Here is a 20,591-nt window from a genome sequence, read left to right on the forward strand (position 1 = left end):
TCTTTAAGGTTACTCTGAACATGAGCTGTGCATGCTTGTATGGTACTTTCGTCCCGAGCAGCATACACAGAAAGAATCAGCCAGGACCAAAGTCCCCAGACACTGATCCCTTGGGTTTATTATCCCCAAATGTTCATTAACCAAAAACGAAACACAACCGCTCAGTTTCACAGGTAATTTTAGGATACCGTCAATCACAGATTCTGGTAAGGCAATTTCCAAATGTGGATTTGAAATTACACTTACCAGTTCTGGAGATTTGTTGGTATCCTGCCGACAACGCCAATTTGTAAGGGAAACTTCTGCAGCAATGGAGAGTCAGGACTCAGAGAGACACGAGGAGAGTTGGAGCTTTGATGTCAAACACACGGATCTTTAATACAAGCATCGGCCAGAGAAATTCACATCACAAGTCACACAGTCAAAGGTTCTGACTGCACGGGTGGGTTGCCATGTCAAATCTGACCAGCCAATCTCTCGATAGACCTTTACAGAGAGTTAATGAGCATATTAGGGGAGGGTGCGTAAACACTGGGAACACTGAAGATATCCCCGATATCTGGAAATACTCAATCACCTGTCTGTGAGGCTGAGAAAGCCAGCGTTCTCACAGTCGTAAACCATTTTGTGACCGAGAGTTGAACTGGTTTATCAAGATAGCTGGAGCCTCCCATTCCTGAAGAGAGATAACCGAGCCAGGGTTTGGTCGTAAACTTCAACACACAGAATAGGTTAAATATCTAAAGTAAAGACAGAATTATTCCCTAACAAGTGATACATCTCTACATCCATTCATCCCTCAATCCTTACATCCCGTCATCAAGACATCCCTTCATCCCTCCCTTCCCTCATCCCAACATCTCTTCATCCCTACATCCCTTCATCCCTTCATCCCAACATCCTCTGCCTGTCAACATTCATATTTAACTTTCATATTTTAAAATGTCTAATTCTAGGAATTGTCTGGGGGCCCGTAATCAGCCCGAGCAGATCATGCCGGAGACGGAACCCCCACTCTGAGTCTCCCACAGCACGTCCTCCCAGACCAGAAAATCTCACCACCCCCTGCATATCAATTCATTTGTTACTTCTTGCAATAAACCTACAAACATCAAAAATATCAATTCATTTGTTACTTCTTGCAATAAACCTACAAACATCAAAAATATCAATTCATTTGTTACTTCTTGCAATAAACCTACAAACATCACACTTTTTTGGCGTGGTCCCTGCTAGTGAATTATCCATTACACCTCATCTATCTTCCCCAGCTTTTATACAGTATGTATTATATTAAAAGTATAATTGACCTCCCAGAATGTAAAATAGGTGATGAGAAATACATGGATACAATCGCAGATCTGCTTAAATTGAGACACTGTTCTCTATCTCCGCAGGGTCCAAGTATGTGTAGGGTAGTTCAAGATGTGAGTTTCTTGTTGTTATCGCTTCACTGAGGTACGACAATGCTGCTTGGAATTCCTTTATCATCTGCTTAGGCTCAGGCTCATCAAATCGTTCCTCTGGGTATGTTCCCAAGGGAATCTGCCAGAAGGATAAAATCAGGAAACAAAGTTTATGGTAAAAAAAAAGAAAACATCAGGACAGGACATCCTTCTGTAAGTATTTATGACGCCAAACTTACATAGTTTGAGTATCTGTCTGAAAGCAACCACAACATTCCTGCCAAGATGACTGTATCACCAACATTCGGGAGGGTCTCCAGGACCGTCTTCATGCTTGACTGCCCCTTGGTGGTTGGAGGAGGTTTGCGCAGACGGAGCGTGCTGTTGGGGGCCCAGGAGTTGTAGTCATACTATGAAAAAAAACATTATAGAAAAAAAGGAAACCTTTACTCCATTGTAATGCTCAGCTAATGTCCTGCAAAAGGAATGGTTATTGTAATGGAAATGAAAGCAGTTGGCTGGTCTGCCAAACTTATACTTGATCAATACATTTTTTAATGCCCCAACTCTTTACCTGCCCACTGTTTACGGCAGCATGTTGAACCGTTGCTGTGAAGATCACCATGGTTGTGAACTTGACCACTTCCTCGACAGTATGAAAGGCAGCTGGAAACCCTGTTGGCAGCACAATATGTTCATAACCACATACTGTAATAGGTTTATTTTTGTCAATCACTATGTGTATTAAAATATACTATGATAATATTTTTTATATCTACAAATGATATCAGAATATGGGACAAATACCTGAGGCTTTGTTTCCTAAGAAGCCGTGTGTGAAGACCTCACTGATCCAGTCCTGCAGCTCAGTGTCTCTTTGTACCTCACAGTCTGAGGGATAATAGTGCTCCACTACTGCCTTCACAAAGCTGGTAAACACAAAACAGTTGTATTTTTAATAATATGAGTGCCAGAGAAAGTCTCTAATGGTGTTTGTACAATGAATCACTGTGGACAGTCACAATATTTATGAATAGGTAAAACCTTTGGATGATGTTCCACAGCTTCAGGCCATCATCTCTGTAGTAAAAGTTGGGGATAGACTCCAGTCCTCGTGTAGCGATGTTCTCCGGCAGACAGAGAGAGCTGTAGGTCATTTCAGAGAGATCCCTTCTCATGAGCTCCATTAGTCCATCACATCCAAGTGAACTCTAACAAATCAAAAATACACTATACCATCAGACACGTTTATTGACATCAAATTAGAAAACATCCAAAACGTCCTAATCTAAGCTGCAAGTTGTGGTATGAATTTGATTTGATTTAGAATTGTAATAAATATATCAATTTTAAAAATCCTTACATTGTTTAAAGCCCCATCAGGGCCTAATACACTTAGGCGGGCTCTAATGTTTATGTGAAGAGTGTGCCGGAAGTGGGGAAACAGCAGCTGAACAGACAGAGGAAAAAAATATAAAAGTCAAAGTAAGATGCTTGATTCAGCAGACAACAGGCAGAACATCACCAGGGTAACTGAAGGAACCTATAAGCAAACACAACTGAAATCAATTACAATTTTTGTATTAAAAGCTTGACTTCTTCAATACATACAAAAAAAATGGTTCATAAGACCATCTCAGCATAGTCACATACTTTGCACTCAACCTCGCAAAGTAATGGGGTTTAATCAAGGAAACTTGTTTGCAAGCATTCCTCTTTTTATTTTGAAAATGTGCTGTCTCAGCTTTACCATCAACCATCTCTATTACAGACATAATATACCTGGAAATCAATCAATACAAATTATAAGCATTAGTGCAGAACAAGGGAATACAAAAAACCTGCACTACCTCTGTTGTGGAGTACTTATACCTTGTAAATTGGGTGAATCACAGGGAAGCTGCGGAGAGCTGCAACAGCGAAGGCCTCTGCCAGAAAGTGAGTTCTCATGAAGTGATGGACTGATTCGTGATCCATGCAATCTGCATTTTTAATGAACATCTTGGCTAGCAGCCAGTCAGTTTCTGGATCACTGGGCAGGAAGATGGGGTTCTTCTCAGATGGTTGTTGATTCAACTGGAAATGTATAAGAAATTTATTATTAACTCTCCCTTTAGATACCTCTGTTTTCCATAGACTGACCATGGTAAAGACCCATAACATTACATGCTGGCTTTTAAATGGATTTTACAGTACCTGTATTGCAATTGGCATCAGTTTGTTTTCTGGGTTCACGTTGAGCAAACAGAGACCAGCAGTCACGTGCAGAGGTTCACCATTATAGGCTGCAGGGGGAATTCCATCCATCTTCTTCTGGTCATAAAGGAACATATTGCCTTTCTGGAAAGACATCAGAAAGAAGTTTTTAAGACAACGAGAGGTATCGCAGAATTGTAATAAGTCAAGGAAGTAGGACAGAGGGATGGTAAATGGACAAATCGTGATTCCAAAACAAAGATTACCATCCATTTAAAGTTAATCTTCACTCATACCTCCATTTCCTTCTGCAGAGAGCTTCCCTCTTCAAGGAATGGCTTCACCATTTCCTCTGTGACCGGGAAGTTTGTGGGAAGCTCTGAGCAGCGCTTTATAACACCGGGGTTGACTCCATTCAGGAACTGATATCCATAAAAGTCATCTTCCATCCAGTGGTCTGCAACATACTCTGGAAGAATAGCAATTGATATTTAAAAAATATAATATAATTATATATTGGGTTTAATACGAATAACAATTGGTACATTTCATAAATAATATAATATCATTTATCTAAATAGTTTTTGGGTGTTTCAGGTTCAACATAATCATCATTGTCATTGACTGTAAAGCAAGAATGTTGGTCAGTTATTTAAATAATTTAAACTTTTACAGAAATACTTAACTTTGTAGAAAACAAAACATTTTACAGAACAGCAAGAACATCTACTGAATATCTATCTGTTGTTATGAAACCATGACATAGATGGGGTGAGTTACAGTGACAACTGGTTAATGCAGTGGTTCCCAACCTTTTTCAGTGAGGCCCCCCTTGTGTAATTGGAAAATATTTTCGAGCCTCCTCAATCCGGTTCCCACCGAGATTGGTAGAATTAATTTGGAAATAGTTCTACATTACATTTGTTCTGCTAATAATAACAAGACAAAAATATCCAACGATAATTGTACACATTATTATGGATTGAACATGAACAAAAGTGCTTGTATTGGCAGATGATCCTGTGCCACTGTGAAATAATGAGGCTTAATTGAAACAATTACAATACGTTTTATCGATCCGGTTCTTTAACAGTATTTTTATAGGTTATTTATGTAATTCTTTAGGGGAAAACTAAACAAATTAGAAACATAATTCATATTGATTAATGATATGTATAGTGTGGATTATGGGCTGCTAGCACACATAACATTCCTGCAGTGGTGGTGGTAAGTAGATTTACTCAAGTACTGTTCTTATATTGAGGTACTTAAAGGTGGGGTAGGTAATTTTGGAGCAACCAGCTCGAGTAAGCTAGAATTTGAAAATACACAACCGGAAGAAATCTGCTACTTACTTACAGAGCCCCTCCTCCAATACACACGAACGCGCATATGACCAATGAGGGCACTAGATACGTTTGTGCACAGATGGAAGGCTGACAGGCAGGTAGGCCCAAAGATATATATAAACACTAGATGGCTCAAGGGGGAGTCGCGAGCGTAGCTCACCGGTGGCCATCTTGCCAGAGTCAACAACTACTGCTACAGCTGTTGTAAGGTGAGTGATTTGCAGAAAAATACTCTTAATTCGCTGAAATCTTGACTGATTTACAAACGGTTTGGTTTATTTTTAAACGTTATTAGCATGGCTATGATACGGGAGACAACAAGACATGTTGAAAAAAAAAAAGTTCATGATTATAATTATAAGTATGCAGTATCATAACTACATCTTTGATGTTTATAACAAACCAAACCGTTTGAAAATTGGTTGAAAATTGAGCAATCTACGGTTATTTCAATAGTGCACCATAGACATAATGTTATGAATGAGCGAGCTGCCTGTGGCAAGATGGCCGCCATGTGGCAACGTCGGTCTCCATTGGCCAGCAGCGCGGGTGAGTCATCTAGTGTTTATATATATATATCTATGGGTAGGCGATCCAGTTTTTAAGCCGGGCCGGCTAAAATGATTGGTCGTGCTTTTTATAGCACTACGGCTTCCACAGATGAATTTTTTGTATGGATTTTTTTTCAAAGCACTTAAGATGTTCATTGCTATCGGGATGTTAAGAGCATTCCATGGAATATAACAAAAAGTGTATCTCGAGCCGGTTTCTCAAACTTACCTACCCCACCTTTAAGTATTTCCACTTTTTTTTCTTGTCGCACAGAACGATTTTAAAAGCAACGTATTTCTATTGGTAGTATGTTTCGTGCCTGCAGCCCGTCTTTTTGTCCGTTCGGTTCTTTGGAAGACCGGAAGCTGTGGGGTTCATAAAAACATCTTCTTACTCAATATCAATCATTTTAAATCGTAAAATGTCGGACTTTTGTTGTCGTCTGTGAGGAAAATAAATGGGACTCAGAGCCTCAAAATACTGAAATCTGTATTTTTTAAAATCTTTTTTTCCTTCTAATTTGTTATTCTTTTCTAAATAACACACTGTTATTTACTCAACAATAACACACGATTATCCTTGTTTTTATTTATTTGCTTAATTCCATAATCTCCGGTTTTTTGATTGGATGTTTTAGCCGCAATGCACGTCGGGATATGGTGTTACTGTGATATGAAATCCGAGAAACATTTCGGAGTAATAATCCCCAGCTATCGTTTAGGACTACTGTCCCCGTGATTAATCTTCAAGCTCTGGGATTGGATGTTGGAGTGGCAGTGCTCCAAGGTGACGGCGAGCGTCAAACAGCTGTTTGAAATGGATCTAAACCACGCTACACTATCCAAAACTGGAATCGAACGCCCCCCAGAACTACACATGCTGGCTATTGTGAACGTTTTCGTTTTTCCCACAATTTGCCAGTATTAATAACAATAATAATAAATGGGATTTATATAGCGCTTTTCTAGACCCAAAGACGCTTCACATTATGAGTCAGGTCGACAAACAAAACAAGAACAAAAACACAAACAAAAACAAAAACAAAACAAAAACAGAAAAGCAGTCAGGAGGAGGGGCGGGTTTAAGGATAAGCAGAGTTGAAGAGGTGGGTTTTGAGATGGGACTGGAACAGGGTGAGGGAATCAGACTCACGGAGGTCTTGGGGGAGGGAGTTCCAGAGCTTCGGGGCTGCCACAGAGAAGGCTCTGTCCCCGAAGCTCCGGAGTTTGGCCTTGGGGATTGAGAGCACATTGGCATTATTAAATGTAAAACATATAATGAATAAATGGGTTAAAAATCGCTTGTGTCCATAATGCGCAGCATTAATATATACCCCCATCACAGCTCATTGTTACTTTGTAATTCTACTCCACTATAATTCAGAGGTTAACCTGGTATTTTTAATAGTTAATTAAAGACTGTATAATGGCTATTTTGCACATCCCTTTCAATATTTCAATATTTTCTAAGGTTTATTGACATATCATATACACAACTATGGTGTAGTTATGCAATTAATAAAAAAACGTGGGTCGCCGGTTCCTCAACAGTGCATTACAAGACATCTATCAATATGTGTGTATACCTCCACCATTAAACTGTCATATTCTGCACATTTCTTATACTATCTACATGCATAAGAGTATAATTCATATATGTATAATATCAGTTTAAATAAGTGCTTCAACATAGTTAACATTGCAGGAAAGCAATATATTAGACGTTAAGTATTTTGTCAGGCTCAATATTTATCTGTAGATATATACCCCCAAAGCTTGTTTCTTATTTAACACTAGAACCGCCAGAGGTCGCTGTATACCTAAAACCGCCAACGGGTCAAATGTACCCGCTATAGATTTTCAAGGTACAATGTTCTTTTATTTATCATACAGAACAGTGAGTTTTGATCGCACAGGGATGAAACTTATACCAATATAATCTGTGGACTCTCAGCTTTTCATATTATATAGGTTGTGTAGATAGCATGAAGTTTAAAATATCGCTAAGAGTGCTGATTTAAACGCTTGGTGTTAGTGTTTTGTTTCGGTACAAATCTCTCTATCTCTCTCTATCGATATATCTGTAATGTTCTGTTCTATGAACATATAATTGTCTACATAAATAGACGATGCGGACTAATTCTCTCATTCCGAGTGTCCATCTTTCTTCAACCGGCACGTAACCTGCACACATGAATTACGTCCTCAACGTGAGCTCAGTCATCCAAGATCTTGTATTCTCCAAGATGTTACACGATCTATAACTATCTATCCGTCTATCTCTCTCTCTATCCATCTATCAATATATCTATATCTATCTATCTCTCTCAATATATCTCTCTATCTATAAGGAACCGCAGTAGACAAAAGGCGTTGCTATAGCAACACGTCATGTTTACGCTGCATTTTCTATGAGGTAAATATTACCCGCTGGCGGATATAGGTATAAATGGCATTTTTGTTGCCGATTTCTTCAATCTGACTTCATATTGACAATTGTTAACAACAGAGGGTTCTACATAACACACTTTCAGGAAAAGTCATGGACTGGGAGACTTTAATATGTTATTGAACAAAAGTTACATACAATCAAAAAACAGCTGCGGGTAAAATGTACCCTTTGGCGGTTCTAGTGTTAAAAGAAGACCTTAAAACCTGTTAAGCTTTTTTTTCAGGACACTGTGTCTCAGGGGATCTTAATATTTAAGAACCTATTAATGTGTTATACCAGATCAACGGGAATAATCTCAGCTAACTGACGATATAAACAATTTTTACCAAAACAAAACACAAGTCTCATAAGAAGCATCTAAATGACCCCTTAGCGAAAAATGCTAACGGACATTGGCACAGAACTCAAGATAAAAGTACACCTATTTATTACTCATCGTAGCTGCACATACAAGATATCCCATTAAAGCTGAGGTTCCACAGATTATTTAGGTATATATATCATCACGGAGTGATCCGAACTTGCGACAGGGGAAGCAAACACAGACATCACAACACGTACCTTTACGTAGCTTCTAGGGAGATCGTCTCACCGTAGCTGTTAATCTGATCAAAAGACGTGTTCAATGGCATTAAAACGAGAAAAGACGCAGATGAATCGGTTAATCCATAGGTTGATAAAGTTTCTGGGCAATAATTGGAATTATTTATAATCCATAATTCAATTTTTATGTAAAAATCGCAGTGCAAAAGTTAGCTGCTAATGGTAGCCACCAGAGTGGCTGCTGCTTCCGGTCTTGGCTATGCTGCAGTATAATACACACACATGACCAAATAAGGACTATGTGGCAGTTCCCCTCGATTCCATTGGCTCTGACGGTTAGAAAGAGATGTCACATGTCAAAATCCAGCAGGGGGAGCCAGAGATATGAAAAATCCACCCAAATGGCCCCAGAAGAGTTTTTTTTTGCTAAATCTGTCTAAAAATGTCAAATATCACTTGTTTTGCATCAATCTTGATACAGGGTACTTATTATATGTTGTACTTTGGATTCCTAAAGCTTTTAGTCTTCTAACCCATCATCCAAGGTTAGTTTTCACTATAAGTACAAAATATATTTTGGACGGACACTATAATTTACAGTTTTTTACCATGTTCAATCTGAATTTTCTTTAAAATAAAAAAACATCTATATTGAATCTGACTTTTCTACATCCAACCGACAGGTTTATCATTACTTTGAGAAAAAAGATTATTAATGTAACCCTTTTAGAAGGGAAGATATGGTCATTTGTTTTGGGAATGTCATTTTCGAGCCTGAAACCTGAAAAAAAGGCTCTGGGTTTAACAGTTTAATCTAAAGTATTGTTTAATGTTTAAATAAAGGTTAATTTGTTGTTCTGTTTTGCACATCCTCCTATTAATATCTTTGTACATCCTGCACTAAACTGTTTTATTGTAGAGATCACTTATAGTATCTTCTTGATTTTTTATATTCTATATTTCTATCATTGACTGACCTTCTACTTTCCCCCTATGAAAGCATGTACTCTTAATATGTTTTTTCATCAAATATAACGCATAAAAACAATAATTAAATAACATGCTTTAACCACTAGGCGGTGCACACAAGGTACACACAGCCATAACAACTTTTTATTATTAGTGTAGGACACTTGTGTATGTATAACATCTGAAGATGTGTAGTTTTATTCATGTTTTCACATAATTTTACAGCATATTGCTATACTATTTCAGCCCCATTTATTTTCCTCACAGACGACAAAAAAAGTTCCACATTATACGATTTAAAATAAAAACAATAATCGTGGCTTGATATTGAGTAACGGCCCGTCTACACTACAGGCATCGAAAAATGCTTTCAAAGCTTCACCCATTCACGTGACGTAGAAGATTTTTAATCTTCGCCGAACTGCATTGTGGGGAGTATGGCATGGCTTTGCAAGCATCACGAGCATCTATCGGCATCAAAAGTTGAACAATGTTCAACTTTTGAGGCTCGATGCTTGGCATCAGCCAATCAAATCCCGTTTATGCAAATCCCGCCAGTGCAAGCGCAGCCAATCAAACCGCGTGCAAGCTGGGAGAGCCAGACCGCAGTTAATTTCCTCATATTCCAAACGAGATATTACGGTAGCAAATCACCCGGTTCTTTAAGACCAGAACTATTTACCGGGATACAAACCGGAGGAACCAGGCATGGAGGGAGGTGGCAGAGGCAGTGGGTGAAACTGGTAGGTTTTTCGCCTGTTTGGAGAGTTTATATCCAGTTTACTTCGTTTTAACATTGCTATTGCTTTGTATGTCGGGGGCGGGAGATTCATGTGATTGGTTGTTGGTCGCGTTGCTCGCAAAAAATCGCCAAGCTTCAGACACGCCCAGCTTCAAGATGTTTTGATGCCTGTAGTGACGGGCCGTAAGGAGATGTTTTTATCAACCCCACAGGTTCCGGTCTTCCAACACCCGACCGGACAAAAATATCTGTGTTGCAGGCACGAAAAATACCACCAATTGAAATACATTGCTTTTAAAATCGTTCCGTGTGACACGAAAAAAAGGAGAAAATCGTGTTGGTGAACATGAATCAATGGATTAAATGTCGTGACGATAACACGAAATGTGAGACTGGGTTGGTTCTTCACCAGCGGTTCTCTGTGTGCACGGTGCTGCAGCAGTGCAGCGAGTCTGTGAGCGAGATGCCCCGCCCCCCATTCAAACGAGAGAGCGAGTGGGAGAAAGAGAGATCTCCGCACCGAACATGTTACGGTACGTCCACACAGCAGCTTTGAAAAAATCTTGAAAATCTTGGAGCTGGGCGTGTCTGAGAGCTTGGGGATTTTTCGTGAACAACGCGACCAACAACCAATCACATGAATCTCCCGCCCCCGGCATACAAAGCAAAAAACCCTGGGGATTTTATGCGAGCAATATATATATATATATATATATATATATATAAACTCCCCAAACAGGCGAAAACCTACCAGTTTCACCCACTGTCTCTGCCACCTCCCTCCATGCCTGGTTCCTCCGGTTTGTATCCCGGTAAATAGTTCTGTTCGTAAAGAACCGGTTGATTTGCTACCGTAATTTCTCGTTTGGAATATGAGGAAATGAACTGCGGTGTGGCTCTCCCAGCTTGCACGCGGTTTGATTGGCTAGCGCTTGTACTGTCAGATTTGCATAAACGGGATTTGATTGGCTGACGCTTCCAGCTCAGCTTCAAAAGTTGAACATTGCTAAACTTTTGAATCCTGAAAATCCTGTAAATCCTGTAAATCTTCGCTTCGCTTCCCCACAATGCAGTTCGGCGAAAAGCGAGGCAACGTGACGTCATCCCCATTCAAAGTCAATGCGCAGAGAAGCGTTGGAAGCGTTGGAAGATTTGTTTAAAGCTGCTGTGTGGACGTACCGTTAGATGTCAAGGGAGATGTATGCCTCATCATACTTTGTTGATTTGGGCATTATAGCTGAAAGACTTGTCGTGGGCTCGTCCACTCTTTTAACTGCCAGTTGTGTTAAAAATGTATACATTATATGAGCAAACAATGTTTGTTTACAACTTCTTCCCAAGCTTCACGCAATGCAATAGCAATAGCAATAGCAATAGCGCTGAACCACTGGGTTAATGGGATGAAAAGAAAATACCTGACATTGTTGTCTTTTTGTACCAGAATATTTTTTTCATGTCTTCAATGGTTTCCCATTGTGCAGTAGATCCATGCAGCCCCTTAACCTTGAGTTCAATACCACTGAAATAAAACAAGGAACAATTAGAACACAGGAATAAACAACATACAGAAATTAATGGCAATTTACCCTTTCCCTCAATATATAGAAATCTAAAGAATAGAGCTGTATAATAATAAATATATACACATTTAATGACATATATTGACCCACATTTTTTTTCTTGAGTAATTGAAGTCAGCGTTTCTGGAATCGAAGAAGCGCATTTCAGCTGGGATCTCAGACACGTCATTGAAACTGTTGATATGGGGTAGTCCGTCACCCATACTCTTCCATCTAATAAAACAAACAAAGTATACCCAAAAGCACAAAGACATTTCTCCAGATAAACTTTGGCTACAAACGGCAGCTCTATTGCACACATGGAAACTTACTGGAACAAGCTCTTTTTGAGCATTAGCTCTTTCTTCCGGTGGTCAATCAACAGGGGGTGATCATCTTCAAAAGCTTTCATTGCTGAGACATGAAAAGAACATTAGCTGTCAAATTTAAATTGACAAAGCCAACAAGATGTAAAAAAACTGACAATAATTATCTATATTAATCAGTTATTTGGGGACATTGATACAGACCTCTCCCTCCTCTCAGCTCCACCATTTCTCCCCTGCCAATCCATCTGTAACAGGGGTAAAGAACAACATCTCCTTCTGGAGTCGTCACCACCATTTTGGAGAAGTACCACTCATCCTCTGGGAGACATAAATACTGGTCCTTCTCAACCTTAACCAGCAGAAGTTTGCCCAGAGAAAAACTGGTTTTCACGGTGTAGCTCCCTGTCTTGGAATAAGAATAATCATTGTTATTATATTATGATACAGATTATTAGAAGCCTCAGCCAAAACCAGATTATCTTTTTAAAGTGGTCAGCATTGTATTACATGTGATGATAGCCCATTACGTCAACTGGCTGGGTTGATATTTACAGTATAGAATACCAGAGTCCAGTCTGTTAACATTAAGATTTTTACTTTTACAATAGTGGCTTTTTTCAAATGAGTCCTCTCACTCTGACCACTAAAGTTAAATGTATCATTTGACTGTACCATAAATGTAAAAGCCCATTAGATTGTGTTTATATCAGTGTTGCACATTGAGAGTAAGAGTTATAGCAGTTAACGTCACATAGATCACACGCTAAAGGATTTGGCGATTCATTACAAAAATGTGGCTTACTGTATCAAAGATCAATATGGGTTTAAGGTATTTTAAAGGTGTTGAACTAGTGTGGTATACATTTGCGCTAAGTCTTGCACTAAATGATGACTTTAAATCTAAAGTGCTTACTTGATGATGCAATCTGTTATGTACAGACAAGTGCAGATGTTTAACTGGGTTTTACTTACTGCCCCTGTTTGAAAGTCGAAACCATAGTTGTCCATCAAAGTTCGCTCACTCTGCCCCTCAGTTCCAAATAAGGTGACATAAATGTAGTCCGATGTTCCTGCATATGGCAGGTCACCCGTTGTCATCTCTATCTTGTACTCAGCCATGGTCACCTGTGGATACTGTTTGGAAAAATAAACACTCTCTTAATTTACAGAATGAAGGATCCAATACACAGCAAAACAAAAACAATGCTGACATTGCCATTGTGAACCTTCTTTCATGAAAACATTTTAATTTGGATACAATGCATTTACCCCAAACATGTTTTTTTCTGAAACTCTAAATATTTGTCCACAGGCACCAAAAAACCTTATTATTGTGGCAGTAGCCGCAGAGGGGAGGATAGGTGAATGTATTTGTTTAAAGTTGGTTTGATTACACCACTCACAATTCCGACAAGCCACCTTGGGAGTTTCACCCAAGGAAATATGAACAGGTTTTCAGTTATAGATAAGACACACAGGTTTGAATACTAATGGAGCAGTGACCTGTACTACGAAGCCAGTTCAACAGACCCTGGATATGTTTGAGTTACCCGGCTTAACGAACCCTAACAAACGACATCTCGCTAAGCGGTCCTACGACGCTGGTTATCAACTCGGTAAATCAACCCAGGGTTTCTCTTTCCGGCTTTCACGGTTCACGTGAAAGGGCGGGGTTATCAACATTTGACCAATCACAAACAGGGACAAGCATACTGACAGCGAAGTGTCATACTTCCTGAATGAAAAGCAAACTATCACGTTAGACAAATACGAAGAAGTTCAACTTTAAACATCCATGATTTAAACACTTTATCCTGGATAAAAGTAACATAGTTGCACCTGTAAGATGCAGGAAGAACAGCTGATACACAAAAAAAAGGGTTTGAATGCGTACATTAACAGTTTTATGATATCACCTCCCCCGTCTAAGATAGGTTTTACTGTAAATTAAATCATTTAAAATTCTTAATATGTTATTTTCTAAGGTCACATTGTTCTGTTCAGTAAAAAACATCTTAGTTATAAATGTTTTCTCTTGGATTTATTTGCATTGCATTGGATATTGAGTTAATCCAAAACTGACAGAAAGTAGTCAGGTTACATGTACTGTAGCCTATAGTGTATTTTGTTATGAAATAAATGCCATGGGTAACATTGTACAAGTAACTCCCCTGACTCTGATAATTCACCCTTAAAAATGACATCAACAAAAATAAAGACAACATCCTTTTAGCAGTAATTTAAATTTCACTCTCTTCACTTGACTTTCACTGCATTTCTCAAATCAATGCAAAACAAAAACATAAATTATAACTAAACGAATAATTTGCAAATCCTTTTAGTATTCTTTTTATGGGTCTAACTGGAACAAAGAGCTTCTTACCTGTTGCTGCCTCCACGAGAATGTAGGTCATGCTATCGGAACCTCCAAAGGCGGTTTTTATGGCATTTAGCCATGGGGAAGTTCACTTTGGAATAACAACGTTATGCACGCACTTGTGGCAGATTGTACAACCTGTACAGGTTGTACAGGTTGTACAGATTGAACAGGTTGAACAGGTTGTCTTTCTTCTCAAGAATGATATACTTTTTAGAAAATAAGTCAAGTAACGTTTTTTTGCCTGCCATTATAGAGCTGTTTTGTTTGCGTTCTTGAGGGAAAGAGCTGCTACAAAATCGACGGGCGGCGAGCTGGTGGTGTCACCCTGGGGTCACGAGCGTGATGACGAGCCATAATCTTTTAAGGAAATCGTTTTTATTTTTTATTATACACTGAACAAAAATATAAACGCAACACTTTTGTTTTTGCTCCCATTTTTTATGAGATGAACTCAAAGATCTAAAACATTTTCTATATACACAAAATAACAATTTCTCTCAAATATTGTTCACACATCTGAAAAAATCTGTGATAGTGAGCACTTCTCCTTTGCCGAGATAATCTATCCCACCTCACAGGTGTGGCATATCAAGATGCTGATTAGACAGCATGATTATTGCACAGGTGTGCCTTAGGCTGGCCACAATAAAAGGCCACTCTGAAACGTGCAGTTTTGCTTTATTGGGGGGGTCTGGGGGGGTCCGAAAACCCTAGGGTTAAACCCTAACCCTAACACTAACCCTAACCCTAACATGTCACCCATTGAGCATGTTTGGAATGCTCTGGATCGGCATATACGACAGCGTGTTCCAGTTCCTGCCAATATCCAGCAAATTTGCACAGCCATTGAAGAGGAGTGGAGCAACATTCCACAGGCCACAATCAACAACCTGATCAACTCTATGCGAAGGAGATGTGTTGCACTGCGTGAGGCAAATGGTGGTCACACCAGATAGTGACTGGTTTTCGGACACCATTTTGATATCTTTTACACTTTTTGAGATATTTAACTTAGTTTGGAGCTTGGTAGGGAGGCCTTTTTTAGATTTTAACATTAGTGTGGATGGAGCAGCTCATTAAGTCTAGAGTGCTTTGATCTCAAAATAGAGTGCTATAAATCCTCCCCAAAAAATGTTTTAAACTTGCCATAATTCCCAAGCTCAGACATATTTTTTCATGAAAAACGTAGGAAAACCTCTCCTAGGTTGGAAAATAAAAAAAAATGAAACAAAAACATTAAACAAAATGCCTCTTGAGGGCATGAAGAGACAAAAAGTCCACCTTGCTCCCAATTGATTCCCATGTTAAATCTTTCCAGAACTCTCTTCAGAACAGAGAGAAGTAAACTTTAGACAAACTGCTCCCATCTCCACATTTTATACACAAAACCAAAAAAATAAACATATCAGTTCATTGGGGTTCCCTGATGCTCACGGTCTGGTAATTTTTTTTATAGGAGCCATGGTTTTTGAACAGGTGGCAAAATTGTCTGATATAATCCTCAATGCATTCTTAATGGGACTCAGTGCTGCAGTTGGTAAATCGTCATAAGTCGTCACCATGGTAACCTTTGATCTCTGGGTTTACACACAGGTGTTTGTGTAACCGGCTGTGTCTGACTCTGCGTTGTGTTGTGTAGAAAGACGACGACCCAGACGTGTAGCTTCATTCAGGATGTACATTTATTTTCACTCCTGACGAAACAGCGACAGAAAGAAAACATTTCTCCAGTCAGTACTCTCTTTAACGTGCCCCTCTCCCACAGAGATCAGTATCAAAAAGGGCATAACGTAAAAAGTAACACAACATACCTGACGAAACAGCGACAGAAAGAAAACATTTCTCCAGTCAGTACTCTCTTTAACGTGCCCCTATACAAATTAAACAACACAGAAATACATTGTGAACACCCGTGAGACACTACAACAAAAATAAGTAATAAAAAGTAACTTAAATTGCATAAAGTCGACACTAAAACACGGAAATTGCTTCTGGCTGAAGAGCCGCCTACCTCTCCCACAGAGATCAGTATCAAAAGGGGAGAACGATGCATGAACCCCGCGAAAAAAAGGGGAACAGTGTCACATACATAAGGAACGTAGGGGTACACGCTAAAATTATAGTTCCACATACTGATGTGAGTCCTACTGCGTCAGGTATTAACACAAGATGAAACAAGAATAAACACAGATTTTGTGTAATTATATAGACATATTTACATAATATATTATATACAAATGAGACATAACTGTCCCTGTTACATTTGTACACATTCATTCACTACTACTTACATTTAATATCTTTGTTTAACTCCTTCAGCCTAATTTCAGTTGCAGGAACCATTCAAATATCAAACTATTCAGCCTTTTCAGCACATGATGGGAAACTTTCAACTTTTTCAAAATATGTTATACTTTTTAAAATATTCAGCTTTTTAAAGTCTTTTTTTAACAAGGAATTCATTGCTGTCAGGGTGCATGGAAAAGGTAGGACCCAAAAGCATTATTAACGAAAAATGAGCTTTATTAAATAACAAAAGCTGTGGCAAAAAAAGGCAGTATCCAAAATATCCAAAAACAAACGAGCAGCACAAGGAACACAGACCGTGGAAACAACTTGGAGGGGAAACAATGAACCAACATGGAACACAGGGGAAGACCAGACTAAATAAACAGAAGGGTAATCACAGGAGAAGACACAGCTGGGCAGGGGAGGGAGAAACACAAGGGCAACAGGTGAACACAATGAGACAATCAGACACACCAGGGAAACTAACGACAGGGAGGAGGACCAGACAAAACACAAGAGCCTCATCCCAATACCCCTCCTCGACTCCTCTGTTCCCCTCCTCCGGGACTTGACCCGGAAATCGATCAAGACACGCCATTTTGAAGGACGTCCCAATAGCTGAAATGCACACGGAGGAGTCGAGGAGAGGTGAGGGAGGAGGGGTGCAGGAGGAGACGAAAGGGAGGATACACGCGAGCAGACTACGTGGAAGTGTTTTCACCACTCGCGTATAAAAGCCCCGCCCCCACCTGCACAGCTGGTCGATCATGTGAATAGAGGCATTCTGTACATTCTTCAACAGGATCCATCTTAATCTCTTATATCTACAGCATTTATCATAACATTTTAAAACAAATAGTCAATAAAGACAAACACATTTCTTTGAACAACATTCATGTATTTTTCTCAAAAAATAAAACAATATTAACAACCACCACACATCCAGATGTGCTTTTGGTTTCTCCATCATGCAGCCCCACACTGAAAAAAAGGGGAAAGTGGGGTTGTTCAATTTGCAAATATGCAGTTAATATATGAGACATAATTAATAATGTTTCTCGTCGAAACATGAATCAATCATGTAGAACTATTTTAATCTTGAGGGCTGTACGTTCTATAAGTCTCAATCATGTTAAGAAATAAGAAAAAAGTTATGTTTATCTCTGTAACTCCGCCCACTGAGCACATACGTCAGCAGCTTGCTCTGCAGCCGATTACTCAGCTTCTAATTATTATTTACAAATATTTTATTCACAAATTAATATGGTCGGACTCAAACCCATACTTTAATAGTTTCGTAATTGAGCCTGAACAATATGGCACTTTAATGGACAAGATGTAAAGCAGAAAAAAATTGCAAAATATATTTATTTAAAAAATGTTTAAGCTTTGTCTTTTTTAAACAAAAGAGGGGTGGGGGGAGGGTTTCTACCATATTTTCTTCCCGCATCGGAGTAGTAAGCTGGTTCTGTCCCGAGAACATCTCTACAAGGTCAAAGTTATTTAAAGGTTTTTAATGTCATCAAATGTTCGTCATAGTTACAGGTTATCACAAGACGCATTGTTCGCAAAAAGCAGAGTTCACATTTGCCTTTACAACGAGCAACGTAAATACAGCTGACAATTTGTGAACATTGTCATTCACTGGTGTTAGCTACTATTGATTGACTTGTGTTTAGCGTGTTTTTATACTGTGAGTATTTGTAGAGCGTAAGTCCTGCAATTGCTTGATTTACAATATTTAAAACTATGAACCTTGCCCAAAGTTATGCACATTAAACCAATCTCAGTGGGGAGGGGGGAGTCATAGCTGATGGATGAGCCTGTGGCATGTCTATAGGCTACGTCTTGTTTTAAATGATTGTTTCATGTCTGCTGTCAGGCGGTGTAGAACTTTACTGCGTCGGTCCGGCTCTGCATGTCTACTCTTGTGCCGACTTTTAAGGGCGCTGATGCAGGTTGTAGGCCTACCTTACGTTAAGCAACCATCTTTACCCATTTAAGGTGTTGATTGTTAAAGATACAATATTGTCTGTGGGACCGCAGTGTTTTCCCTAAAAAACTGTGTTTATGTCTCTGCTTTGATCCGCTCTGTGTTCATGTAAATACCGTAAATACACACAGATCAAAACAGAGACACAATATTGTGTGTGGGTGTGTGTCCCGGAAAGCGACACTTGATACTGGAAAGTGGAGGATATTAATGAATGTGTTACATTTTAGCAGCGGTGCACATACCATGAATATGGAGGACATGCCGGACAGATCAAGTAAGGGCAAAACAAGCTACTCACGAGCGGAAAATGTGCTTTTACACGCGCATGAAATGACCCTCGCGCGCAGACAGCCCTCTTACTCGCTCGCGGGATTGTCAGCCTCACTCGCCCGCGGAGTCTGTTTGTACGCGCGTGAAAAGTTGCTCAAACTTTGGGGCGGAGCCACTGTACTTTGATTGACAGCTGCCAGGAAGCCCAGAGTTGCCAGGTTTGATAAATGCCTGAACTATCAATTAATTTGATATAAAAAAAATGACACATTAATTCTAGGAGTGTAATGCTTTTACAAACACTATAGTAATAATATGCATTCATTATGACAATATCATACTATTACTATGGGAGTGTTCTATAGTTTGTTCAAAAAACAACTACAGAAACACTATATATTATACTATGGTAGTACTATTTAAAATAATATAGTCTTAATACGGAAACACCAACAAAAAACCTATAGTGGTAGTTTTACAAACACTATAGTAATAATATGCATTCACTATGACAATATCATGATATTACTAGGAGTGGTCTATAGTGTGTTTAAAAAACAACTATGAAACACTATATATTATACTATAGTTATACTATATAAAATAATATAGGAATACTACAAAGATCTAGATACATAGTATTACTATTGAAATATTATAGGGCTACTATAGCTAATAAAATGGCACTACAGAAAAAACTATAGTAATACGATAGCAGGTGAAAAATACTACAGAACACAAACTGACTATAGGACACTATACAACTCTTACAGTATACTATAGTAATACTATAGTCCATTTATAGTTCATTTTGTAAGAGGTGCACACAGCAGACAGTAGCTAGCAGTTTTTGACAGATACAGCCCACTCAAAAATATATTGTTATATATAAAATGTATTTATACATTAACTGTACACTTTATGAATATAATGTTTTTTTATGGACATCTTTACAATTCAATCTCGTCCAACTGATATTGCTGCTGTCACTCCTCGGCTCTTGGTAGTTCAGGCATTTATCAAACCTGGCAACTCCAGGTTTCCTGGCAGCTGTCAATCAAAGTCCAGTGGCTCCGCCCCAAAGTAGTCCATGCATTTGTTACTTCAATGCTGGATTATTGTAACTCCTTATTATCAGGGTGTACCAATAAGTCAGTCAAGTCGCTTCAGCTGATTCAAAATGTTGCAGCTCGTGTACTAACCAAAGTTAGGAAAAGGGACCACATTACTCCTGTTCTGGCTGCCTTACACTGGCTCCCTATAGAACACAGGATATCATTTCAAATTCTTCTTCTCGCCTACAAAGCCCTTAATAGGCAGGCGCCATCTTACCTTAAATAACTCATTATACCCTACTGTCCTACTAGGGCAGAGGTGTCAAACTCAAATCCGGCCCGTGACCTCATTTGATGTGGCCCACAAGAGCTTGCAAACAATATAGTATACAAAACAATTGGTGCAATTGTTGAATATTTGCTTTAAAATATTTGCCCTAGACTTCTGCTTTCAGACGTAATTACCAGTTAATTACTAATTATTAAAGTTATTACCAGAACTGAT

The 20,591-nt window shown here is 38.9% G+C and overlaps 1 protein-coding gene across 1 annotated transcript; it reads right to left on the bottom strand.

Moving 5' to 3' along the window:
* Positions 1–352: 352 nt before the first annotated feature.
* On the bottom strand, positions 353–14,609 carry LOC307037266 (hydroperoxide isomerase ALOXE3-like). The gene is made up of 16 exons (XM_079678043.1): positions 14,480–14,609; positions 13,069–13,230; positions 12,298–12,502; positions 12,100–12,181; positions 11,879–12,001; positions 11,624–11,727; positions 3,899–4,071; positions 3,603–3,746; positions 3,279–3,482; positions 2,770–2,856; positions 2,451–2,617; positions 2,214–2,335; positions 1,981–2,081; positions 1,646–1,816; positions 1,199–1,545; positions 353–1,102 (listed from the first exon to the last, which is right to left on the bottom strand). The coding sequence occupies exons 2-15, from the start codon at positions 13,213–13,215 to the stop codon at positions 1,366–1,368; spliced, it is 2,010 nt and encodes a 669-aa protein (XP_079534169.1). The 5' UTR covers positions 13,216–13,230; positions 14,480–14,609; the 3' UTR covers positions 353–1,102; positions 1,199–1,365.
* Between the last annotated feature and the right edge of the window lie 5,982 nt (positions 14,610–20,591).

The sequence above is a fragment of the Notothenia rossii genome, assembly GCF_949606895.1.
Source record: "Notothenia rossii genome assembly, chromosome: 4".
In the NCBI taxonomy this organism is placed as follows: Eukaryota; Metazoa; Chordata; class Actinopteri; order Perciformes; family Nototheniidae; genus Notothenia; species Notothenia rossii.